Raw genomic sequence first — 27,568 nt, 5'->3', positions numbered from 1 at the left:
TTCAGTTTTGGTAGGTTATATGTTTCTAGGAATTTATCCATTTCTTTTAAGTTTGTGTAATTTATTGGCATATAATTTGTCATAATATTCTCTTACAGTCATTTATATTTCTATGTTATTGGTTATTATTTCTCCTTTTTCATTTGTGATTTTGTTTATTTGAGTCCTCTCTTTTTTTGAGGCTGGCAGAGGTTTATCAATTTTATTGATCTTTTCAAAAAGAACCAGCTTCTGGTTTCAATGATATGTTCTATTGTCTTTTTGGTTTCTCTATCATTTATTTCTGCTCTAATCTTTATTGTGTCCTTCCTTCTGGTTTTAGGTTTTGTTTGTTGTTCTTTCTCTAGATCCTTTAGGTATAAGGTTAAGTTGTTTATTTGAGATTTTTCTTTCTTCTTGGGTTAGGCCTGTATTGCTATAAACGTCCTTCTTAGAACTGCTTTTCCTACATTCCAGAGATTTTGGAGCATTCTGTTTTCATTTTCATTTCTCTCCATGTAATTTTTTATTTCTTCTTTGATTTCTTAGTTGACCCACTCATGATTTAGTAGCATGTTACTTAGCCTCCATTTGTGCTCTTCTAGATTTTTTCTTACGGTTGATTTCTAGTTTCATAGCATTGTGGTCAGAAAAGATGCATGGTATGACTTGGATATTTTTGAATTTGTTGAGATTTGTTTTGTGACTTAATATGTGATCTCTTCTGGAGAATATTCCATGTGTACTTCAGAAGAATTTTTATTCTGCTGTTTTCATATGGAATGTTCTGAATATATGTGTTATATCCATCTGGTCTAGTGTGCCATTCAAAGCCACTGTTTCCTTGTTGATTTTCTCTTTGGATGATCTGTCCATTGATGTAAGTGGGGTGTTGATGTCCCCTACCCTTATTATATTACTATTGATTGGTTCCTTTATGTTTGTTATTAACTATTTTATGTATTTGGGTACTCCCATGTTGGGTGCATAAGAATTACAATTGTTATACCTTCTTATTGGACTGTCCCCTTAATAATTATATGTATGTCCTTCTTTGTCTCTTATTACAGTCTTTGTTTTAAAGTCTATTTTGTCCCTTATCGGTATTGCTACCCCAGCTTTCTTTTGACATCCATTTGCATGATAAATGTTCCTCTGTCCCCTTATTTTCAATGTGCATGTGTCTTTAGGTCTGAAACGAATCCCTTGTAGGCAGTGTGCAGATGGGTCTTGTTTTTTATCCATTACGTCATCCTGTGTCTTTTGATTGGAGGAGTTAATCCATTTACACTCATAGTAATTATTGATAGATATGTATTTATTGCCATTTTGGTACTTGTTTTGTGATTGTTTTGTAGTTCTTCCCTGATCCTTTCTTCTCTTGCTCTCTTTCACAGTTGGATAGCTTTCTTTAGTGATATACTTGGGTTCCTTTCTCTTTCTTCTTTGTGTATCTGTGTTTGGTTTTTGATTTGTCATTACCATTAAGTTTTTATATAACATCTTCTGCATGTAGCAGTCTATATTAAGTTGATGGTTGCCTAAGTTTGAAACCAGTCTTTTCCCTCCCCCATGTTTTAGTTGTATGATATCATATTTTACATTCCTTTGTTTTATGAATCTTTTGAATGATTTTTACAGATATACTTATTTTTACTACTTTTGTATTTCCCTCCTTTCTTATTCTTACTTATAGCTTTTCCTTTCCACTCAAAGATTCCCCTTTAACATTTCTTGTAGGGCTGATTTAGTGGTCATGAACTCCTTTAGCTTTTGTTTGTCTGAGAAAGTCTTTATCTCTCCTTCAGTTCTGAATGATAGCCTTGCTGGATAGTGTATTCTTGGCTGCAGATTTTTTCCTTTCAATATTTTGAATGTATCATGCCACTTTCTTTTGGCCTACAAAGTTTCTGCTGAAAAATCCACTTAGAGCCTTGTGGGGTTTCCCTTGTGTATAACTGTCTTCTTTTCTCTTGTTGCTTTTAAATTTTCTCTTTTCATCCTTACTTTTTTACATTTTAATTACTGTATGCCTTGGTGTAAACCTCCTTGGGGTGATTTTGCTGGGGGGATCTCTCTGCCTCCTGGATCTAGATATCTCTTTACTTCCCCAGATTAGGGAAGTTTTCAGCTATTATTTCTTCAAATAAATTTTCTGTCCCGTTGTCTCTCTCTTCTTCTCCTGGGATCCCTATAATGCAAATGTTGTTACACTTGATGCAGTCACTGAGTTCCCTAAGTCTGTTCTCATTTGTGTATTTTTTTTCTCTTACCTGTTCAACTTGATTAATTTCCATTACTCTGTCTTCCAGATCATTAATTCATTCCTCTGCCTTTTCTAGCCTGCAATTTATTCCATCTGGTGTATTTTTAATTTCATTTATTGTGCTCTTCATCTCTGATTCTTTTTTATCTCTTTGTTAAGGGTCTCCCTGATGTTCTCCACTCTTTTCTCAAGTACAGCGAGTATCTTTATGATCATTACTTTAAATTATCTATCAGGCATATTACTTATATCCATTTAGCTTAGGTCTCTTGCTGTGGTTTTGTCCTCTTCTGTCATTTGGAACATATTTGTCTCTCTCATTTTGTCTAGTGCTCTGTGTCTGTTTCTGTGTGATAGGAAAGTCAGCTATGTCTCCTGCTCATGAAAGTAATGGCCTTATGAAGAAGAGGTCCTGTAGTGCCATGCAGCACAGTATCCTCTGTTTACCAGAACCTGGTACTTCAAGGGGTGTCTCCTGTGTGTGTTGCATGCATCCACTATTGTGTCCTGGCCACTTTTTCCTTCAGTCTAGTTGTCTAGAAAGGCTCTCTTTGCCTGTTTTGCCCAGTGTTTGGTCCACAGGTGGGGCATGCAATTTTATCAAGGTGCACTTAGGACTTGCAAGGCCCTCCACCACCACCAGGACTGAGGCGCTGCAAAACACACGGATTGGGAGGTGGGTTGGGAGATGCAATGTTGGCACAGTCTTCTCGGGGAGGGGACTTGGCAATGCTGGGACTGAGGCAAACTTGACTGGAAAGGGTAGATCCACCAAAGTACAAGGAGTTGGGGTTTGGTATTAACAACTTAGGTAGCAAATAGTGAGTGTGGCTGCCGTTGGCTCCTTTGTTCTGGAGAAGCTCCTTCGTGATCCCTGGCCCTCTAGGACACACTCAGGAATGAGTCAATTACTCTCCCTCTCATATGCCCCAAGCATTTTTTAAACTGCTGCTTCTGTGCTGTATTTCCGCTGGCTTTTTGACTTGCTGTCTCTTTAAGAGCAGGGACTCCACTTACTATTGCCCTCCGGGCTGTCCCAGAACCGAGCCCATTGATTTTCTAAATTCCGTGCTTTCAAACAATGAATCATGGAACATTACATCAAAAACTAATGATGTACTGTTTGATGACTAACATAACATAACATAATATGAATAAATAAATAAATAATGTACTGTAGGGTGACTAACATAACATAAATGTAATATAAATAAATAAATAGAAAGATAGATAGATAAATTAATTCCATGCTGTAAGTCCCGCTGGTTGTAAGAACTCAGGAAATTTGGCTCTCTCACTTTGAAAGCCAAATGTTACAGGAATTCCTCTTCCTCATGCAGGCTTCCCAGTGATAGTTTGTTTCTTTTCCTCTCCCAGCCTGCAGCTCCCTTCCCCTGGCCAGCCCAGCAGCCTACAGCAGCAGTTTGGCTCCCCACCACATCTCTGCCCTCCCTGCCCTCTTCAGTATAGCCTCTTCCCACCTTCAGTTGTGCAGTCTGTTCTGCCTGCCCTGGGGGGGGGGGGGAGGGGGCGGGGCGGGTGGTGGTTCTGGGTTATTTACACTGACGTGAGTGTTATCTGGTTGTATCCATGGGACAAGGAGAGCTTAGGGTCCTCTTACTCCACCGTCTTTCCAGCCTCCCCTCTGGTCTGGCTTCTTTCAAGATTTTTTTCTTTGTCTTTGATTTCCTGAAGTTTGAATATGATATTTTTTACTATAGTTTTTTTGTTTGTTTTTTATATTACTCCTCTTTGGTATTCTCTGAGCCTTTGTGACATTAATTGGGAGGAATTCTCAGTCACTGTTGCTTCAGATATTGCTTTTATTCTTTTCTCTCTTCTGCTGTTCCCATTACATGTATGTTACACGTTTTGTAGTTATTCCACAGTTCTTGGATAATCTGTCCCTTTTTTGTATTCCAGTCTGTTTTCTCTTTGCTTTTCCGTTTTAGAAATTTCTCTTATATTATCAAGCTCAGAGAGTCTATCCTCAGCTATGTCCAATCTACTAATAAATCCATCAAAAATATTCATTTATGTTATTTTTATCTCCAGCATTTCTTTTTGATTCATTCTTAGAATGTCCATCTCTCTGTTTATATTTTACATTATCTGTCTCTTCCTGCATGTTGTCTGCTTTTTCCATTAAAGCCCTTAACATATAATTTTAAAATATTCTGGTCTGAAAGCTTCAGTATTCATGCATATATTACTTGTTCAGTCTCTTCAAACTGTGTTTTTTGTCTTCTAGTATGCCTTGTAATTTTTTGTTGAAAAGTAGACATAATATACTAGATAAAAGGAACTGTGGTACATAGGCCTTCAGTAATGTAGTGATAAGAGTAGAGGGAGAAGCATTCTATAGTTTTATAATTAGGTCTCAGTCTTTTGGTGAGCCTGTGCCCCTGGACTGTAACCTCCAATGCTTCTCAGGCTTTTTCTCCCTTTAGGTGAGACAGGATGTTTGGAGAGAGCTGGAGTTGCATGTTTTCCTTAGTCCATGTGGAAAGCTAGAAGGGCTAGAATTGATATTTCTCTAGCATTCCTAAAAAGTGTAGTAAGGATATGGAGAATTTGGAACTCTCATATATTAGGAGAGTTACTCCTCTCCTAATGTTAGGAGGAATGTAAAATGGTGCAGATGCTTTTGAAGACACTTTGGCAGCTCCTCAAAATGTTAAATATGGAGTTACCATATGACCCAGCAGTTCCATTCCTAGGTATATGCCCAGGAGAACTGAAAACATGTCCACAAGAAAACTTGTACACAAATGTTCATAAACAGCATTATTCACAGTGACCAAAAAGTGGAACCAACCTAGGTCTATCAACTGATAAATGGATAAGCAAAATGTGATGTAGCCCTACAATGGAATATTACTTAGCCATAAAAAGGAACAAGGGGCACCTGGGTGGCTCAGTCGTTAAGCATCTGCCTTCAGCTCAGGTCATGATCCCAGGGTCCTGGGTTCAAGCCCCGCATCAGGCTCCCAGGGAGCCTGTTTCTCCCTCTCCCACTCCCCCTGCTTGTGTTTCTGCTATCTCTCTCTCTGTCGAATAAATAAATAAAATCTTAAAAAAAAAAGGAACGAAATGCTGATGCGTATAGTGTGATGAAGCTGGAAGACCTTTATGCCAAACGAAAGAAGCCAGACACAAAAGGCCACATAGTGTATGATTCCATTTATATGAGATGTTCAGAAGAGGTATAGCCATAAAGATGGAAAGGAGATTAGTGGTTACCCAGGCCTTGGAGAAGGGGAGAATGAGGAGTAACTGCTAATGGGTACCAAGTTTCTTTGTGGGATGATGAAAATGTTCTAAAATCAATTATGGTGTGGGTTGTATGGTATAGCCTTGTAAATACACAAAAGCCACTGAATTGTATACTTAAAGGAGTGAGTTTTATGGTGTGTGAATTATATGTTTAAAAAAATAAAGCAACTTAGGGTGGCCTTTGATATGAGTCAGGGATAGGGAGTGTGAAGAGAGGAGGGTGAGTGGGAGGGTTTGGGTGACTTAGGTTTGAATTGGTTGGAAAAGTTTGACAGAACTGATACGGCAGTTGGGGAAGATCCTAAGAAAATGTAGAACGATTGCTGAGAACATTGAAGGCCTAGTTGTGGTTGGATAAATTTATAGGAGCACCCTTTGTTTTGTGATTTTTCTCCAACACCATCTTGAGCTAAAACTCAGAATTGATCTATATCTGAGGTGTAGAAGGAGTAGCAAGGCAAAAGATTTGAGAGTGTTGACAAAGGAATATTTGAAATGTGGCCACGGAATTTAAGCTGGACAGAGAAGGGAAAATCAAGGGTCAGTGAATAGAAGTTTGTGTGGTTAGAGGTCAGTTTAGTAGAAGTAATTGAGAGAGCCAAAATGATAGAGAATAGTGGTCAGAAATACTTGAATTTCAGGTTGATTGGACAAACGACACGATTTTTAAAAGAACTGGGAGTTTTACGTTAGGCTTTTAGTTTGGAAAGTGAGGGCAGAATCCCTTCTTTCAACTCTGAGGTGTGTGATGGGGAGGGAATATGGTGCCTCTCCATGAAAGAACTTAATGAAGTGGGATTAACATATGAAAGGAAGGAAAGGGCACTTGAAAAGAGCCAACCCCAGAAAACCTAAGTACAAATTAGGCTTCCAGCACTGTCCAACACATGTGGAATAATGTAGTCTCATTGTTGAGATCATCCCTTTTTTTGGGAAGGGTTACTAGGAAAATCTTAGTTGAGGAACATTTCTTAAACTCCACCTGTATTGACCAAAGCAATGTTCTGAATATGATTTGGCTCCCCATATTTACTACAGGGAGAAAATGTGTTGATTGGCCAATAAATATCTAATGTGCTTAATATAATTGTCATTAAAATATCTTAAATTGGCACTATGTTTTATACATCATTTTTTTTTCAGTGAGTGGCTAGTGTTGGAGGGTATTTTTGGATTTTCACAGCTACAGTCTAGACCCTCATTCAAAGTGTAAGCCCCAAGGTAATACCGTTTTTTGAGGCCTCCAGGTAGAAGCCTTCACTGGGAGGTCCCTACTGTAAGGAAACGTCTGCCTGATATGCTTACTTATGTAAACTGCAGTGGAGAACCAGAGTTGTATATTGCTTTGTCTTTGCATATTTCTCTTCTTTTCCCTTCCAGAACAGCATTCATTACATTTCTTAAGTGCTTCACATAGAATTTCAAAGTTCAGTGTGACCTCTGTACTGGGACATTATCAGACACAGATGCTACACTGGAAGGCTTTTTGGCAGTCAGTGGCTTGGTAGCCGTGATTCTGTTTGAATCACCCCCTCACGGACCATACGAAAGCAGATTCTTGCAGGATCCCAGTTATGTTCTTGGGAATCATTTTCTTTTCCAACTTATTGGACTAGTTTAGAAGCCTTTGGGTTTCACTGGACTTTTTCCTCATTTCCTTCTTTTGTTGATCTTGGCCCCTTAACCTTCCACCCACTTCATTACTCATTTCTTAGGGACCTGACTACTCTGTAACGCTAGAGGAAATATATCTGAAGCCATATGGGTTGAGTAAAACCAACTTAAGAAAAGAAAAAAAAAGCAAGAAATTTGTGTTCTTTCAACTTCCTTTGTTTATATGATCTGTTTATACGTTACTAAGGTTGTGTTGTCCAGCTACCTCCCAATATCTCAACAATGACTGAAGGAAGATAACTGGGCAGCACCCTAAGAGGGTCATGGTGGCATAGTGAATGACAAGACACTTCATTCACCCCCTGCCAGATAAGATATTGCCTTTGAGTTTTGAGGAATGCCAGGAGCTTCAGATGCTGAATCTTAAAGTTCTTGAAAGGCCATTTGCATTTAGGGAGACGTTTAGAAAGAAGCCAGCTAACTGAGTCCTTCCTTATAAACTTTTGGAATAATTATCTGGCTATTTGAATGTTTGCTCGTGGTTTACAGGTAAGCTGTATGGCATCCAATTGATTAATGGTTTTTTTGATCAGATGAATATCAGGATAAGGTGATGTTAACAGCCCTTAAAGCCCAGGCTCTAATCTGGTCTGTGCATAATGTGAATTAAAGTTAAATTAAAATGTAGTACACTTACATCAGGATTATTCTAGAAAACATCTAGAATGGAATTTTGTGGTATTTGTTAGAGCCCCTCGTAAACCCCCGTCTTGAAGGAATTGGGAAGGGTTAGCAAACATCCCTGCACGTGGAATAAACTCCTGATTGAGTCTAAAGTTCCTCTCTCTGCTTTCCATGCTCCACCCACCACAATGGGTAAGAGACATACAGATATGTTTTTTCCACATTAAGCTGTGTTTGGTCTGCTAACTAACAAATGTAGAAGGAAAAACAAGAAAATTAAGTAAGAATAAGAAAGAGGTAAACCGTCAGTGTTACCATTTCGGAAGTATAGGACTCTGCTGAGCATTTAGAATTTGGTGTTGGCGTCATCCGTCTCTTCTTGGTGTTTCCTCCTCCGTAGGATGACTCCTAGCTCCGCCTGGCCTGCTGTGCCTTCCCCTTAATTGCGGTTTCACTCGGTCCCCTTATCAGCAGCCCCTGAAATAACTGCTGAGGGAGCTCCGAAGTGAATTCTCATAATGTGCTTCTCAGTTCTCCCTGTTTGATTGAGGCACTCTTTCTTGGTTGGTGTGCCATTCCACCTAAGTGGCTATGGTTCGGGGTCACTGCTAAACGTTCTGTTTGAGTATCACTTTCACGATGAAGGGGAGGCTGCTGCTTTTAGCTGTATGGGGTGACGCCCTCAGTGGTAAGCCTTGAAAGGGAAAATCTCTCGTTGTAGTGATATGCTAAATGAAATTACTCTCTGTCACTCTGTCCTTTTATCCTTCCAATCTGATAACCTCAAGTTCTTGTGATTTATTTGGTTTCCTTCAGTTGAGCTCAGTAGTTTCCTATATCCAGGTGCATGCTATTTCCGTTGGTCATCATGGGGATGCAGAGCATATTTCTGACCTGGAAGTGTGGTTGCTTTAACTCTGCACCACATCAGTCTGCCTTCCAGCCTCCACTTCCTCTGCATTATTTCCTTTTGGAGGGCTCAGTTTGTTACCATTTAATCTAAGGATGATTCATCTGGGACTGAGACCCGGTAATGCTGTAATAACAATACCTTGCTTTATATAATAATACTCAAAGCACTTAGGATCTTAGCCTTTCTCTGTTTATGAAGCTCTTTCAGCTTAATCCTCACAATAACCCTGTGGGTCAAGTCAGCAATTTTGTCTGTGTCTAAGCTGGTAAAACTATATCTCATAGACACTGAATAACTTGTTCAGGGTCACAGTGCTTCTGAGTTACTCTGCTTAACAATTTTTACAGAAAATGAAGAATGCTTTTGAAGATATTCTGATTGAACAAAAAGGAATTTCCAAACTGTGTCCCATTTATTAAAATCTAACTGTTTTTAGTCTGGTCGGTCGGTAAGACCAAAGTCAAGAACCCATTAACCAGAGTTTAAATTGACATGTCCAAGTCAAGAAAATAAATATTTAGTTCAGTTTCTGTTCTGCTGCTGATGTGGTAAGTTTAAGGAAGGCTGGCTCTTAAATTACTGGAACTTCAACTGGAAGTAATTAAAGCGTTATCATTATTTTCTTATCCTCTCTTCCTTTTAGAGAGATGGAAACCTTGATGACTAGCTCCACCCTGCCACCCCTTTTTGCAGATGAAGATGGCTCTAAGGAGAGTAATGATCTGGCTACAACTGGGTAAGCAGCTGCTTTGGGACACTGGGCCTCTCTGCCTAGGCTTCAAAACAAAATGTGTGAGGTCCTAAAGAGACCATTTTATAGCATAAAAATAGAAGGTATGTTTGTTATGCTTTGCAAAGAGAGTGAGAGCCACTGTAAGCTGCTTTGTAATCTGCATTCAACTGTCATCTGCCGTGCTCTGGTTCCTGTGAACTGGAACAGCAGTATATGGACCTAGGAAACATCATCGGTTCCTCACAGTTAAAAGAATTACATAGTCACCATTAAGTAAATACCTACCACAGGGCCAGCTCTGAAAATCAAGTTCATTTTCTGTTTGAATTGCCACAGATATTGAAGTAATTTTCCCCCCAAAGTTCAGATTGTTTTTCTAGATCAGATTTTTTTTTTTTTTTAAGATTTTATTTATTTATTTGACAGCGAGAGAGGGAACACAAGCAGGGCGAGTGGGAGAGGGAGAAGCAGGCTTCCCGCTGAGCAGGGAGCCCGATGCGGTGCTCGATCCCAGGACCCTGAGATCATGACCTGAGCCGAAGGCAGACGCTCAACGACTGAGCCACCCAGGCGCCTCCAGATCAGATTTTTTAATAAGGCTCTTTATTCAAGATGCGTGCAAGTTCTGACTGACTTCTATTCCTTTTTTTCCCCCTATCTCCTTTCTTTGATATTTTCGGACAAATATGTAAAGGAATATAAAAAAGGACTAATAGCAGTAGTCCCTCTTCCCTTGAAAATCTCTGTTCCACTTGAATTCTTATCTTTGTACTTAGAAGTTATTTGCCATGGAAAAAATATATTCACTAATAGATTGAAGTGCTAGCTAATCTCTACGATGAATTATTTTAACATTCTATAGTGCTCTTTAAATATAGACTACACTTTGTAATTCTGCTTCCTTCCTTCACATTTCTTTCTTTCCTCATTAATATCTGCCTTTTGACCTTACTATTCAGATAAAACTGCTCTCCAAGACTTTTCTAAAAGCTGCCTCGTTGCTAAATCCAATTCATTCAAGAAAAATGTTCTGAGTGTCTCCTATGTGCCAGACACTGTTCTAGGCACTGAATACTATGCAATGACCAAAGCAGACAGAAATACCAGCCCTGTACAGCTTAAAGCCTCCTGGGGACGTCAGGCAATAAACAGGGCAAATAGGTAAAATACATACTGTGTTGTTAAGAACTATGGATTAACAAATAAAGCAGGGAAGAGGGATAGGAAGGCTTTGGGGTACCGTTTTAGATAAGATGGCCCCAGAAAGGCTTTAAACGTAGATTGAATAAAGACCTGGAAGAGGTAAGGTAGCTAGAATACAGTTCTCTAGGGAAGATTATTCGAGGCAGAGGGAGGAGTAAGTGTAAAACTCCCTGATTTAAGAGTGTTTCTACCTTTTAGAAATAGCCAGGAGGCCAATGTGGCTGGAGCAAAGTATTCCAGGGGAAGGGTAATAGAGGGCTACATCAGCACTTTCTAAGTCAGAAAGTCTGAGTGAGGGCCAGAGGTTTTACACTGTAGTAGGTTCCCAGGCGATGTCAATGCTGCTGTGTGAGGCCCATACTTTGGAGTAGCAAGGGACTAGATCGTGTAGGATCTTACAGGTCAGAGTAAGCACTTTAACTGGCACTCCAAGTGAGGTGGGAAAGTTGAAAAATCATAAATCAAACCATCTTAAATTGGGGACTGCCTGTATAAATAATTTTATAAAGGAAAGAAGAAAAATGACATGGGATCAAGAGAGTGCTTTTTGTTTCATTTTGTTTTGTTTTAAGATAAGAGTAAAAATGCCACATTTGTAGGCTGATTAGGCTGATCCAGTAGACAGGGAAGAATTGATAATGCCAGAGAGGGCAGAATTGCTAAAAACCTGTCTTTGAGTAGGCTAGACACTGTGGGGTCCACGGCACAAATGGAAGGGTTGTTGACTTTAACTAAGAGCGTGCCAGTTCATTCATAGGAACAAAAGAACCTTTTTTTTTCTCTTCAGTCTTTATCCAACTTGCCATCTCCAAGGCATTTGATGCCTCTGACCACTCCCCTCTGGTTCCTGTTCATTTCAGTCAGGGTTCATAGGATTGGTATGCTTTCCCAAACCTTGTGCCCATGTTTTACTGAAATAAGAGTGTACAAGAATTAGTAACTTAAAAATTGATGGCACCATTGAAATGAGAGTGACAGTGAGAGAACAAGTTGCTGAAGACATCACACTTGAAATATCTGGAAAACACAGCTACCAAGATCAAACTGGGTTTCTGATGGCATCTCTTTTCAGAGAACATGATTGGCATTGAGTTCATAGATTCTCTTAGCCTTTTTCAAAGGACCTCAACGACCTCAAAAATGTTGGAAACTCCTGCTTAAAATCATCTATTATATTTTCTAGAAAGGGTCAGAAAAGTATAATTTCTTTCATTTCCAGGCCAGTCTGCAGCTGCTTTCATTCATTTCTCAGTCCGCTGTAATCTGGTTTTTATTCCCATAATTCCACTAAAACTATAGTCCCTAAAATTGCCAACAACCTTCAGGTCTTCAAATTTAGCAGATACTTTTTAGCCTGTCTTATTTGACATCTAGTTCATTCAAGCACTGAAACTATTTTTTTTTACTGCTCTATAACTGTTCTGGAGACATTGTTTTCATTTACCCAAATGAGGTGGGGGAATTAAAGCCGGCTTCTGCTTCTACTGGCAGGGAAATTTGTCTTGAACCTTGGTAAATAGGAATTTTTGATGCCGTTGATAACTGAACCATTGCACATCTGCCTGTTATTCTTAAGGTTAACCCACCCAGAGGTTCCATATAGTGGTGGAGCCACATCGTCCACCAACAATCCAGAATTTGTGGAGGATCTCTCCCAGGGTCAGTTGCTTCAGAATGAGGCCTCAAATACAACAGAAGGCACTGAACAGAGGCATGAAGATGAGGTAAGCTGAAGCATCTCTTCCTGTTACCAGTCTCTGAAGTTTCTGAAGAAGCAGTCGGCAAGGGAATTGATCGAAGTGTTCATCCTCTGGCCTTCGTACATTCTGCAGAATTTTCTTCAAAGAACCATAATTATGGTTTCACACAGAACCACATTAATGGTTTTAATGACATAGAGACAAGTAGAATCTTTTCCCCCCTACTTAATAAACTTACACCTAACATCATATTAGATGCTCAACAAATGCTTGTTGAATGAATGATTGATTTAAATAAGTAATTAATGAGAAGTCCCCGTGCCCTTGTTGAAGGCCACACATTGCACACCAAGCCCTGCAGTGTGGAGTCCTATGTGTACTGAAAGGATTCTCACCACTTACCAGGCCGTTCACCTTCCCCTAGAGGGCGTCTTTCCTAACTCACATGAGGTTCCAAGTGGGCCCCTGTCAGTCATGCCCTTTTTGGACTTTAAGCCTTCCTCACGAATGATTGATTCCATTGTCCAAGTTTTAAGGCACTCATTTTTTTTTTAGGCATAAAAGAGTAGCACCATTAATTTTGTCTTTTTCTTATTCTAAAAGAGCTTTTTTGATGTTGGCATCCTTAAAGATTATAATGAATGCTTGAAGCTTAAACATCTTAAAATCCTTAGTAGCTTTAATGTTACTAAGTTTATAAGACAAAAACAGAAAAAAAAGCTGATACTAAATACACCAATTGCCCATTGGTGAATTATTGCACCATTTTATATATATTTTGAGTACAGTTCTGTAATTAATATTTAGATGTTCTTGTCCCATTTTGCTTATCTTTTTCTTCCCTGAAATAAGACTTCTTGTATCCATAAAACTATTAACTGATAGGCTGTGTGTATTTGTAAAATTATGAAGCAGAAATGTGATGTAGTTTGCATCTCATTGAAAGGGCTGTGGTAAAACATCAGTAGTACCTCAGTCCTTTCTTTAAAGTTTTTGAGGTGATTTCATCTTTTGATTTAACTAAGAACATATAAAGACCTCTGACTTTATGAAATAAACATCTTGAGGAGCAAGCCAAAAGAACTAAGTATTCATTTTGGATATATTATACTTGATGAAGTTTTTCTAAGACTTAGCTCTTAATTTAAAAATCTTTATGCTATCTGCTATGGGAAATGAACCGGTCTTTGAATGATATCAGTGAAAAACATCCTTCACGAATGATTTTTAATCCCTGTACTACAACTTGTCTCTTTGTCTGCCCAGTGCTTGTGACATCTTGTTCTGATCTACTGTGATGGCATCTGCTTTACATTTCTCATTTAGAATATTCTCCTCTCAGGAGGCAGGACGTTTTTTTTTTTTTTTAAGATTTTATTTACTTATTTGACAGAGAGAGACACAGCGAGAGAGGAAACACAAGCAGGGGGAGTGGGAGAGGGAGAAGCAGGCTTCCCGCCGAGCGGGGAGCCCATGTGGGGCTCGATCCCAGGACCCTGGGATCATGACCCAAGCCGAAGGCAGACGCTTAACAACTGAGCCACCCAGGCGCCCCAGGAGTCAGGACTTCTTAAGTGCATATGAAGGCTAAAGCTTATGTGATCACGGTACCCCTTATTCTCATCAGTTAGGATTAGCCCCTTAATGTAACAGTTTGTAGTGTGGTACATAAAAGGGTGTGCAAGTGAACCATCTGGAGTTCCTTCTTGAAGACTGCATGGCCGTCATTTGTACCTATGACAGATTTGGAGAGCTTTGAATATCCAGCCCCTTAATAGTAGGAAAATGCAGCTCGTGTCCTCTTTTGTTCCTTTGTTTTATTGTTGTGTTATTTGGGCAGATTTTGTAATTTGGTTTTTGGTTTTTTATTTTTTCTTGTAGCAAAGAAGTAAGCGAGGAGGTTGGTCCAAAGGAAGAAAGAGGAAGAAACCTCTTCGAGACAGCAACGCACCCAAATCCCCCCTTACAGGATATGTTCGGTTCATGAACGAGCGTCGAGAACAGCTTCGAGCTAAGAGACCAGAAGTCCCATTTCCAGAAATCACAAGGATGTTAGGCAATGAATGGAGTAAACTGCCTCCTGAGGAAAAACAGGTAATTGTTCCTATTCCTGAACCTTTGGTTGATTTTGATTTTACCTCAAAGACAGCTTCTTTCAGAAAAGCAAAGAGGATGGATGGCTGGTTCTTCAGTTTTGTCACAGGGCCTAGGAGAACAGAATAGCAGGATTGACCATAGCTCTTTCCTCTACCACAGTGGTTTTTAGACTGTTTCAGGGTCTGCTGCAGGGGTACAAGCAGGAGGGACTCTAGGAGCTTCACCCCCAGGCCCCCACTAACCAAAAGTAGCTCCGCTTTTATTTGATTTATGTGCTGAGAGTTCACATAAGAATTTTGTAAAAAATGATTCAATATTACAAAATTAAGAAATCTATCAGCATAATTTATTCCACCGAGTTAAATGAAAAGTCAGGGCACCTGGGTGGCTCAGTTGTTAAGCCTGCTTCTCCCTCTCCCACTCCCCCTGCTTGTGTTCCCTCTCTCGCTGCCCCTTTCTCTGTCAAAAATAAATAAAATCTAAAACTTATGTTTTTTCTTTTTTTTTTTAGATTTTAAGTTAAATGAGAAAAGGTCATTTGATAAAATTCTGCTGTTCACATAAGATTTTTGTTGTAAATTTTTTTTAACTAGAGTTCTGACAAATTTAGCCTACTATGAAAAATAAAGCAAGTACTGTTTGAATTCTTTCTTCTCTAAGACAGAAACTAACACTATTGCCAAACTGAAACCAATCCATTTGTTAGAGAGAGTTCAGAGGAATTAAGGACAAGGTAGTCACAAATTGGTTGAAATGCCACAAAAGTGGAGCGATTGTAATGATTGTGGGAGTGGCTTGGGGTTAAAAGTTCCCAGCATTTGCAGCATCTACAAGATAGCTATATTTCTTTTATGTCTCATACTCTTTAAAAAGGATTCCAAACAGACTAAAACCAAATTGAAAAATACTCTCGGGAATTAACTGAATTCAGAACATTTCAAGGAGATTATATTAAGTTGCAACTTGAAGCTCTTTGTGGTAGCAAGCAAGTAGAAAGCAATGCATATCATCCCTTGTTTCAGCTCTAATGTATAAAGGGATCCTGAGCTGTACATACTCAGTTGGTTACTCTTTTCTTTTTAATTTCTAAATTTCAAAATTAGTACATGTTCATTGTTTAAATTTTTTTAGATGTTACAGAAGTGCATAAAGAAAAAAGCAAAAGTAACAGTAGTCCTCTCCAGAGATAACTGCTGTTAGGTAGGTAGGGTAAGGGTTTTTGTGTTTTTGTTTTTAACTTTTTATTTTTATTTTTTTTTAAAGATTTCATTTATTTATTCGACAGAGAGAGAGAGCAAGTGTGCACAAGCAGGGGGAGGGGCAGAGGGAGAGAGAGAAGCAGGCTCCCCGCTAAGCAGGGAGCCTGACGCGGGGCTCAGTCCCAGGACCCCGAGATCATGACCTGAGCCAAAGGCAGACGCTCAACCAACTGAGCCACCTAGGTGCCCCTAACTTTTTATTTTGAAAAAAATGCAATGTGCAAAGAGTTACAAACACTGAATAGTACAAAGAACACCCAAATATCCTTTACCCACATTCGCCTGTAGTTAACACACTTACCCCATTTCTCCATTTGTATGTGCACCCACACTCTCCTGGGCAAGCTTCATGTGTATGTGCACTCATGCTCACACCCACTCACTCTCTATCACTCACTGACACAGACATGCATGTATACTTATGCTCTCTACCACTGACACACACGTGCATGCACACTCATGTTCACGCACTCTCTCACACATACACACACACACACACTTTTTCCCAAAATCATTTGAGGGTAAATTATATACCTCATACTCCTTTACCCCTAAATATCTTAGTATGTGTTTCCTAAAAATAGGCATATTCTCTTACACCATAGTTTCATTATCACTTTTACAATTTTATATTAACACAATAGTAGTTAGTAGTCAGATCTCTGGATTCCTTTAACCTGGACTATTTCCACAGCCTTTCTTTGTCTTTTATGACACTGATACTTTTTAAGAATGCAATCCCTCTTCCTCCACCTCCTTTTTGTTTACTTCTAACCGAACATTCCTCATTTTGTACTTCTCTAATGTTTCCTTGTGATTAGATTGAGATTATGCATTCTTAGAATACTGCATAGGTGGTGGTGTGTCCTTCTCCGAGGATCACATGTGCAGGCACACAGTGTCCTTTTATTCCTCATTGTTAATGTTAATTTTGCTCACTTGATAAAGTTTTTTTATTCTCCCTTACAATTGATAAGCAATCTGTGGAGAGACATTTTAAGAACATGCAAATAGTCTGTTCCATATCAGATTTCCCCCTAGATTTAGCATCTGTTAATAACTTTTGCTTGATCTAATCTTTACCATGAGGGCTGTAGAATGATAATTTTCCAGCTCCAACACTCCCTCCATATTTACCGGTTGGTGCTTGGCATTCTAACCTAAGCAAGCACCCTCTTCCTCCCTGCCCCACCCCTGTTTATGTATTTGTTTGTTACTTATTTATGGTTGGTATGAGCATATTAATTTCTTTTTTCCCAATGGTTAATAGTTTTATTACTCTACTTCAGTGTTTGGGTACTTAAATTGTGCCAGATTTACTAGTTGGGGTGTCCCCTCCATCTGGCTCTTGTGCAAGACAAGGTTTTTAACATAATATCTGCCTCCAGTTTTTGTCCATTTAAAGGCACTATTTTTATACTTTATTCCTTAAATGTAATTGATGAATGAAAAGGACAAGGCACTAAACAAAATTATCCTGGTAGATCAATGACTTTGTTTAAATAATTAATAACACAAAGTATGTAGACATAGGCTCTTTTCATGGGAGTCCATTTTAGGTCCATAGGATGAGGTCATTCCTTTTTATGTTCTTTGTGTCTCCCGGCTTTAGTGCTCCACTCTTCTGGCTCTTAAAAGGCCAATTGATGTATGAGATCATTCTCTGAATGGGTTGGAGATAGAGAAACAAAGTAATATTCCATCCTTTCTCCTGGGAAGACTAAGTGTGTCTATATGGTCTTCAGTCCTCTTGAGGATTCTAGTAACCATGTGTAGATTAGAGGACTAACTGTAATATCTTCTTGTGAATATTTTATGAGAATGATCTCAATAGAACTTGTCTTCATTAAGTTAGAAAAGGCAATAAATAGTCTAAAGAGGGGCGCCTGGGTGGCTCAGTTGGTTAAGCGGCTGCCTTCGGCTCAGGTCATGATCCCAGGGTCCTGGGATCGAGCCCCGCATCCGGCTCCCTGCTCGGCGGGGAGCCTGCTTCTCCCTCTCCCTCTGCCTGCCTCTCTGCCTACTTGTTCTCTCTCTCTATCTCTCTGTCAAATAAATAAATAAAATCTTTAAAAAAAAAAAATAGTCTAAAGAATCACAGTCACCTATTTCTTTTATAATTGAGAGATTATATTTTATTCTATCCATATGATTTCTTTATTCTCCCTTAGAGCTTATCCCTTACATACTTTCTTTCCATGTTCTAATTGTCCTCTGTTGTCTTCAAGGAGTTCACTGATACCCAAATAAAGATCTGTTTCTTGAAAATAATTGCACATTTCTTTCCTAGCGCTATCTTGATGAAGCAGACAGAGATAAGGAGCGTTACATGAAGGAACTGGAGCAGTATCAGAAGACTGAGGCCTACAAGGTCTTTAGTAGGAAAACCCAGGACCGTCAGAAAGGCAAATCTCATAGGCAAGGTACCAGAACCAGAACGAAATGTTTTTTGTAGTTTGTTATGCATGATAGAGTGTCACAAAGCCTACTGTTAGAGTGATAAATACAAAAGATAAGTTTCCATCATTTCTCTATTCTACATTCACTTACAAACGGCACCTTGGAATTTTATTAAAATCACATTGCTCTCATTTAAAAACTTCAGTTGGGTTTCCATATCCAGTATCAAACAATTTGACTGGTGTTCCAAGACCCTTTTTAGTTGCCTGCATGTTTTTTTCTAATTCCCAGTTTAGGCGTTTCTCTGCCTCTAAAGTCTGTCTACTAAACTACATACCTGCCTTCCTTTAACACCTGTAAGCCTTCATGCACCATTTCTCCCAGCCCACAGTGACCATCCTTCTCATTCATCCATTCACGTTTTCCTGTACTTGAACAGTACATAGTTAGCACCTCCTGGGATACATCAGGCTTTCACCTAGGCATTAAAGATGCAACAGTGAACAAGATAGCCAAAACCCCAGTCTTCGTGGATCTTTTGTCTTCTGTTAAAATTGTTCATCACACCCTTCAAGTATTGCTTCAAGCTCCCTTTCTTCAGGAGACATTGCCAAAGAAGCCCCACCCACAGCTTGTCTGTTGTGCACACAGCCTTTGGCATGCATCTCCTGTCCACTCTGGCACTCTATTCTCTTCAGAGGTAGGAACTGCGTCTGCTGTTTCTCTTGTGTCTGACTATAACTAACTGTAGTGTGGCACAGTTCATTTGCTTGGATTTGTTATTGTTTTGTTTTGTTCTTCAAATTAACGTTCTCTTATTCTTTTGTATTTTTAGATGCGGCCCGGCAGGCCACTCATGATCATGAGGTAATTTGCTGTCTATGTATCATATATCTATGTAGAATAATGTTGCTGTTTGTCATGTTATTGGACTTTTTTTTTTTTAATGAATGACAGAGTATTTCCTACCCCATAATTCAGATGGGGTGAGTTGCTTTTGCTCAAAGATTCTTACTAAATGGTGGACACTAATCATGAGTCTGTCCTTGAACTACAACCCCTAACTCCAGTCCTTTCCTGTGAAAGAATTTTATTGCCTTGACATGCTAAAGATGGCTGGAATTTGGAGTGAGGTATAGAAATAAGGACCAGCTGAAAGCCATAACTTGGTCATAGTTTATCATCATCAGATACCTCACTCTGACTCTCAGAAAGTTGTGATTTAGGGAATCCAACATTCAGTTAAAATGAACTATTCAACTGAAGTGTCAGCAGAGCACAAGGGACAGTATCTTGGTTCCTAGCTCACTGGCACTTACTTGTTTACTGGCCTTTTCCCCTCCATTTGCTTTAGCCTATCACCCATAGGATTTAGGCCTGTGTGTCTTGACTGTGTGGCAAAGAGAGCTTTAAATATATATGTAGCCCAAGGTTCACATATGGTTGTAAGAAAGTAAAACTTTTTGGTAATTCCATGCTTTATAATGCTCAGTGACTTTTCGTTGCTTACCAAATCCCATTCAGCTCAGCGGTCTGAGTCTTCTGTAATCAAGTCCCAACTGCCCTTTCCAAACACCTTAACTCTCACGTTTCCCATGTATATCTATGTACTTAAAAACCTTTACTGCTCGGGCACCTGGGTGGCTCAGATGGTTAAACATCTGCCTTCCACTCAGGTAATGATCTCAGGGTCCTGGGATCGAGCCCCACATCAGGCTCCCTGCTAACCAGGGAGGCTGCTTCTCCCTCTCCCTCTGCCTCTCCCTCTGCTTCTGCTCTGTGTGTGTGTGTCTCTCTCTCAAATGAATAAATAAAATCCTTAAAAAAACAAAACAAACAAAAAAAAAACCTTTACTGCTCACTGTCTTCCACGGTTCCCATCCGTTTCTGGCTCATGCCTGCATTCATATTCCTTCTTTCACAAAAATACTTCTCTCTCGGGGCGCCTGGGTGGCTCAGATGGTTAAGCGTCTGCCTTCGGCTCAGGTCATGATCTCAGGGTCCTGGGATCGAGTCCCGCATCGGCCTCCCTGCTCCTTGGGGGCCTGCTTCTCCCTCTGCCTTTCTCTCTCGCTCTGTCTCTCATGAATAAAAAAAAAAAAAAATCTTTAAAAAAAAAAAAACTTCTCTCTCTCACTCATTTTATCCACTACCCCTCCCCCATCATCCTATTCTGCCTCACAAAATTCTAGCCATCCATCAAGCCCTGTTTCAAGGTCTATTTCCTCCTTCAAGCTTTTCCTGTGTCCTCCAACTTCCTTTAACCCTCACAGCTCTCTATACTTCCCATACGTAATTAGCTAATCTAGCTAAGATGTTGAGGTTATTCAAGTGCTTCTATTATTCACACTCTTGGATTGTAATCTTTTTGAAGAAAGCATGATCTAATTTCCATCTTGTACTGCCCCATACCACCTAGCATGATGCACTTGCATTAGGAGGTCTTCCATAAATACTTATTTTTACATAAAACCCATTTGCTGAAATATCAGTGGAAATTTACAAAAAAGAATTTTCTGCTGTACTCTTGTGTGCATTTAGTTTTTTAAAGAAATAATTTCTTCAAAAAAATACTTTCTTCAAAATAATAACTTATTAATCTTTGGTCTATAGTTTTCTCGTACGTAATTTAGCATTGGTGACCTTGAAAACATAGAGAAAACATTTAGATTCACAAGTTAAATAGATTGATTACGATCCATGAATTAGAAAGTAAGAAGCACAATAAAAGCATTTTATTCTTCAGATAAATCCTATGTAAATGTAGATATATGACATCTCTGTGCTCTAATTAGGGTGAAATACTATGATTTTTTTTTTACTTGAGAAACTGTATACTTTATATATAAAATCCTAATCAAATAGTGTTGCAAGCTTTCCATATTGTCAGATACTTGTATAATTACTTAGTTCTCCTTTTATTTGTCTGTGCCCACCTACCAATATCATGAGATTTCCATATTCTTTTTTTCCCTTATTAAGCATCCTTTATAACTTCTCTATCCTTAATGGTTACAAAAGAGAATTTGGACAATAATCTAAAACATTAGATCTCACATTTTCTAGTCTACAACTCCTTTCATCACTATGAATTTTGCTGGCCAAATTACATGTGGCATTTTGTCTTCAGTAAGGTTGATAGTTTTAGTCAGGAAAGACTTAGTAGATTTACTCAGTCACAGAAGCTGCTGATGATTTGAGAAATGAAGCTTTTTATTAAATGAGGCTTTTTATTTATTAAATGAAGCTTCTTATTTTTATTTACATGATTTTAGCATGGTATGGATTTCTATGATTTATGAAAAGGAATCAGTCTCCGTGTGATTTCCCTGTCTTAGGATTAGACACATGTTAAATCAAAGGAAAACAAGGAGAGAGTAGATGGAGAGCCAACAGTAGTTTCTCAAATGTGTATACAGTAGGCTCTGTAAATCTGTTGCTATGCCCACATCAGGATAAAGCTCTCTTATCAAGGTTATTGACCCAATTAATGTCCCTCACTTTACCAGTTTTTATTTTTTGTTGACTACTATCTTTCCTAAAGTAGGTAATTTTGAAACAATTGCAATTAAAAAAGAACTAGTTGGAGTTTTTTAACACAGTTACACAGTGATTTCCTTACATATAATTTCTTAGCATAATGGTTCAGAAAAATAAGAAAGGGCTATGAGTGAAAAGCAGCCACAAGGAAGCCCATGAAAAGGAAGAACTGAATCAGACCTTAAAGATGCCCCAGCTTTTGTGGGGGACACCTTGAGGTTGGTGAAATGGCTTGGGCAGAGTTATGAGTAAGTTAATAAAAGAGCAAGTATCTTGCAAAGTGCCTAAAACATCATAGATTCTAAATACATGCTTATTTCCCTTTACTTATCCTATTAGGAGTAAAATGACAAGCGTAGAATAGTCTTCCAGCTCACTTCAAAAATACTAAGAACGTCAGAAATTCTCTGAACTGACCACCACCCCCCCCCATTTTACGGGTGAGAAAAGTGATTTGCCCAAGACAGGAAAGAACTTCGCAATCACTTACTGAATTAGAGGCAGAAGTGTGAGTGAAATGCAGGCCTCTGTATCCTCGTCTGGCATTCTTGGCCGCACATGCCATGCTACATGGAACAAATTGGTGTTGAAAGTGAAAATGGGCCTGCTTGCTGGGGATGTCCCCAAATTTGTTGCCAGTTAAGACAAATTATTTCATTTGTATACAGAAAAGAAACCAATGACATTCCTAACTGGAACTTGGATTCCTAAGACACTGCTACCCCGGCAGGCGCTGGCAAGTGCATGCCAGAGCTAAGGAAATGCTGACCTGAGAGCCACTGGGGTGTCGGGTGCAGCAGTGGGGCACTCAGCCTGCTACACGGTATTGAGAGTGTTCCCTAAAGTAAGGGCACTTGAGAGAAGCCTGTCACGTTCTATGAAATTCTAGATCACAGCTAAATAGGTTCAGTTCAAAAGAGCCTCTGTTCTCTCACCCTCCACTCAATATATAGAATGAAAAACCAAAGTGAAGAGCATTTTTGCTCCTCTCAGATCAAAAGCCAGCCCTCTAGACACAGGAGTCAACTAGTGTTACTCTCAAGAAAGGGCCTACATACCAAGTGAGGCCCAAGATAGAAACAATAATTCTGTTTCTCCTTTAATTTATGAGAAATGAGAAAATGACACTCAGCCTGAACAAATTAGACCCTTTCAATGAAGAGGTAATGAAATCCTTATGATTTTAATCCCTTGAGCAATCCTTGGAACGGCTTAAGTATATCCGAGCCCCCAGGAGGATCCTCTCCATGCCGAGTAATGTACTCAGCAATGGGAGAGTGCTGATGGTTTCTATTACCACTCTTCCATTAAGTAGAATTTCTGTTGCCTTTCAGAGACTGAACCGTTTCATTTCATTGCTTTCATGTTTATTATTTTGCACTCTAAGAATTTGTACCAAGGGGCAGTGTGTTAATGCACCTACAAGGTGCTGTTCTCTATGCTTATGTAGTTAGCTTGGTTTGGGCCACTCTGGCAAAGAGAAGAAGAGAATTAGCAGTCTGAGGAGAGTCAGGGGACGTGGAGAGGGCTCTTGGTACCATGGTAATGGGAGCCAAGCATCCCTCCCTCCCCATCTCAGGGGCAGATATTCAGACCTGGGACTAGGTGACTGATCTCATATGAGCCTGTGCAGTTAAGTAGGAGACTGACAAAGGTAGGACGATAAAGTCAGAAGACTATATGAAGTCATTTGTGGCCTTACATTTATTGTACTTTGTTCATGTTGAAATTGTATGTCGTAAGTTTTCTGTTTTCCTCTAGCAACCCAGAAGCAGGGTTAAAGCGTATGTAAGCCTGCAGAATCGAGAGAAAGCCACCGTGAAATATGTCTAGGATCCCTTTTGGCACCAACTTTTCTCGCCCATACTTTGGTTCTCTTTGAAACCACTAGGAACTGGCCCAAGGTAGAGCTTTACGTGTTGAAATTGGGGCTTTCACTGATAATTTTATTGTTTATTTTTAAATTGCTCCGGGAAACTTTGCTTGCCTTCTTTAAGAGTAAAAAGATAAAAATTAAGTGCTAAGAAAATTTTTTCAGGTAAATACACAGTTTTTGAGACTTAACATCTTAGATGGCTCTCTTGATCAGCTGCTGTTGGCAGGCTCTTCACACAGCCCAGCCCCCTGACAAGGCAGACGCCAATATGAAAATAGGAGCTTGGCCGTCAGAATCCCCTCATAGACTGTTAACTGCTTAGTTTTCTACTGGGCACCAGATCATATTTGTGTTCAAAGATAAGAGACTAGTGGTGGCAAGAGTAGGAAAGATATATTCTGTCTCTGGCTTTAAACATATTTTTAAAGCAATGCCTTTAGTTTTTTTTGTTGTTTTTGTTTTTTTTTTACTGTTCTTTATTTTATAGAGGTTTTGGAATCTTCAGATTTCACTAACAATTTCTTCAGTACTCATTTTTCCACTGTTGTCTTTACCATCTTATATTATGCAAGATTTTAAACACTGTGCCAGTACACTTATGATTTATATTCCTAATGCTTTCAACGTCAAATTCACTGTAGAAATGGCAGCCAAAGCATCTTGAAATTGACTTTATTCTTAAGGGTCATTGTGGAATATATTCTGCAGTAATTTTGTGAGGCCTTATTTTTTAAATTTTATTTTAAATTCACCAAATTGGCGAATTAATTTTAGGCTTTGTTATTTTCTATCTCACATAATCCCTCACTTTTCACATTTAGAGCCTACTTATTTCTGACTTCTTGATTTTGTTTTGTTTTGTTTTTCCCTGTTTGAAGAAAATCTAAAAGATCCCCAATTATATAGGCTGCCCCCTAAATAAGTAAAGTGGTAGTGCCGATAGAATGCCATTATTATTGCTCATGGTTGGCAGAGTTCTTATTGTCCATTCTGCAAACTTAGAATGGACAGCCCTATCTCAAAGCATTTTACATGCATAACAGAAGCAACTGAAAAAACACCTAGAAATTACCTTTATCTAGTCCTGCCTCAACCACTTGCACAGCTGTATACTGTTGACTGTTCAAAGCACAGAGTTAAGAAATGGCTTCCAAATTCTCCATTAGGGAAATTTATGTAGGTTTTTGATTTTTTTTAAGATTTTTATCTACCTATGAAAGAGAGAGAAAAAGAGCGCAAGAGCGGGGGGAATAAGCAGAGGAAGAGGGACAAGCAGACTCTGCACTGAGCGCCGAGCCCAACTCGGGGTTCGATCTCAAGACCCTGAGATCATGGCCTGAGCAGAAATCAAGAGCTGAATGCTCAACTGACTGAGCCACCCAGGCACCCCTATGTAGGTTTGTTTTAAGGTTTCTCATTACACAGCAATTGTACACCTGAGAAAACTGAATACTTAACCTGCTTGAGCTCTGTGAAAGGCTGATTCCAATGAAAAGATGAATACATTTCCCTCACACCTCCACCTGAACTGATTCCTGCTCACCCTACTGTTTCTGTAAGGAAGACATGGCCTTCAGGCCTTACCTATTTAATTTAGCTTCTGTTTAAGAATTAACTGTTTTGGGGGTGCCGGGTGGCTCAATCGATTAAATGTCTCTGCCTTCGGCTCAGGTCATGATCCCAGGGTCCTGGGATTAAGCTCCCCTGCTCCGCAAGGAACCTGCTTCTCCCTCTCCCTCTCCTGCTTCCCCTGCTTGTGTGCTCTCTCTCTCTCTCTCTCTCAAATAAGTAAATAAATCTTTTTTTTTTTTTAAAGATTTTATTTATTTATTTGACAGAGACAGAGACAGCGAGAGCAGGAACACAAGCAGGGGGAGTGGGAGAGGGAGAAGCAGGCTTCCTGATGAGCCGGGAGCCCGATGCGGGACTCGATCCCAGGACCCTGGGATCATGACCTGAGCTGAAGGCAGTCGCTTAACCAACTGAGCCACCCAGGAGCCCTAAGTAAATAAATCTTAAAAAAAAAAAAAGTTAACTGTTTTGTAGGGCACCTGCCTAGCTCAGTCGATGAAGCATGAGACTCTTGATCTTAGGGTCATGAGTTTGAGCCCCACATTGGGCTTAGAGATTACTTAAAAACAAAAATTTACAGTTTTGTGAAAACACTAATTTGAAAAGATATATGCACCCCTATGTTTATTGCAGCATTATTTACAATAGCCAAGATATGGAAGCAACCCAACTGTTCGTCAGTAGATGAATGGATAAAGAAGATACACACACACACACCTATATATACATACATCCAGTGGAATATTACTTAGCCATAAAAAATAATGAAATTTTGCTATATGTGACAACACATATGGACCTAGAGGGTATTATGCTAAGTAAAATAAGTTAGAGAAAGACAAATACCATATGATCTCACTTACACGTGGAGTCTTAAAAAAAAAAAAGAATAGACAAAAAGCAGAAACAGACCCCTAAATACAGAGAATAAACTGGTGGTTATAAGAGGGATGGGGGCAGAGGGATAGGCAAAGTGGGTGAAGGGGAGTGAGAGGTACAATCTTCCAGTTATGGAATGAATAGGTTACAGGGATAAAAGGTACAACCTAAGGAATATAGTTTGTGGTATTGTAATGGCATTGTGTGATGACGGGTGATAGCTACCCTTTGGTGAGCACAGCATAATGTATAGACTTGTAGAATCACTACATTGTACACCTGATACCAATGTAACATTGTGTGTCAACTCTACTTCAATAAAAGAGAAAAGGGGGGGGAAAGAATTAACCAGGTGCCTGGGTGGTTCAGTCAGTTAAGCGTCTACCTTCCAGTCAGGTCATGATCTCAGGGTCCTGGGATCGAGTTCCTGCATCGGGCTCCCTGCTCAGCCGGGCGTTTGCTTCTCCCTCTCCCTCTGTGCTGCCTCTCCCTCCTTCTCTTAAATAAATAAATAAAATCTTTAAAAAGGAAAAAAGAATTAACAGTCTTGTTACTCTCAATTCACAGAAAGAAACAGAGGTAAAGGAACGGTCTGTTTTTGACATTCCTATATTTACAGAGGAATTCCTGAACCACAGCAAAGGTAATTACCAAAGTATCATTTTGTGTTCCTCAGGTTTGTGACAGGGGGTTTCATTCTCAGGAGGGATTCATTGCTCAAAAGCAGCAGTATTGATATTCATGACCCTAGGACTGGTCTGGAAGGAGAAAACTGTTTCCATTTCACTCTGCAGTGAGGGTAGCTACTCAAAAACCAGTGAAGGAAAGCTAGGCCCGTTTTGTCAAAGCTACTTTAGTCTCTGGATCAAGGGAAATAAATGTGCATCACTAATTCAGTTGCTTTCCGACTCTTAGCCTGAAACCCTTTGTATAAACAAAAGCTTACACGGGCATCCAGAATATAAAATAAGTAAAAGCAAAGCTGACCCCATTGCAGTAAAGATGGAGACCCACAGCTGTGCTTGCACAGTCTCCCAGGATCCCCCTGTGAAGCCCCTCAGCCTTCTCATTGCACAGTTTTAAAAAAACAAAATAAACAGAAATACCGAGAATTGCAACTGTTCTTTGCAGTCTTAAGTAGGAATATGACCAGCTTTAAGAATTAAAATAGCTCTGGGGAAGCAGGCATTTTATTGCTGAAATTGCTATCTGGAAGGCTATAATGAGAATAGGGAGATGAGGTAGGGTAGCTAATTAGAGACAGCTAAGCAGAACTTCCTCATAAGAGTCTCTGGGAATCCTCGGAGACTCCTAGTGCTACATGTGTTCTGTGTGGGGGGGTGTGTCCTCAGCTCGGGAGGCAGAGCTCCGCCAGCTTCGGAAATCCAACATGGAGTTTGAGGAGAGGAATGCAGCCCTGCAAAAGCACGTGGAGAGCATGCGCACAGCAGTGGAGAAGCTGGAGGTGGATGTGATCCAGGAGCGGAGCCGCAACACCGTCTTACAGCAGCACCTGGAGACCCTGCGGCAGGTGCTGACCAGCAGCTTTGCCAGCATGCCCTTGCCTGGTAATGTCA

At 39.6% G+C, this 27,568-nt stretch overlaps 1 protein-coding gene across 5 annotated transcripts in view; it reads left to right on the top strand.

The window, feature by feature from the left end:
• HMG20A (high mobility group 20A) overlaps positions 1–27,568 on the top strand; it is a 95,006-nt gene that overhangs the window by 43,645 nt on the left and 23,793 nt on the right. For all 5 annotated transcript variants that reach the window (XM_081829635.1, XM_081829637.1, XM_081829634.1 and 2 more), the window contains 7 exons: positions 9,376–9,468; positions 12,245–12,392; positions 14,250–14,462; positions 18,015–18,147; positions 18,960–18,991; positions 26,559–26,634; positions 27,344–27,559. In XM_081829635.1, the coding sequence (XP_081685761.1) occupies positions 9,380–9,468; positions 12,245–12,392; positions 14,250–14,462; positions 18,015–18,147; positions 18,960–18,991; positions 26,559–26,634; positions 27,344–27,559 (907 nt within the window). In that variant the 5' untranslated portion in view covers positions 9,376–9,379. The remainder of the gene's footprint in view (positions 1–9,375; positions 9,469–12,244; positions 12,393–14,249; positions 14,463–18,014; positions 18,148–18,959; positions 18,992–26,558; positions 26,635–27,343; positions 27,560–27,568) is intronic.

The sequence above is a fragment of the Leptonychotes weddellii genome, chromosome 9, assembly GCF_054177405.1.
Source record: "Leptonychotes weddellii isolate Sample4059 chromosome 9, ASM5417740v2, whole genome shotgun sequence".
Classification (NCBI taxonomy): domain Eukaryota; kingdom Metazoa; phylum Chordata; class Mammalia; order Carnivora; family Phocidae; genus Leptonychotes; species Leptonychotes weddellii.
The sequence above is the reverse complement of the archived record's forward strand: the minus strand, read 5'-3'. Positions and strand labels throughout refer to the sequence as shown.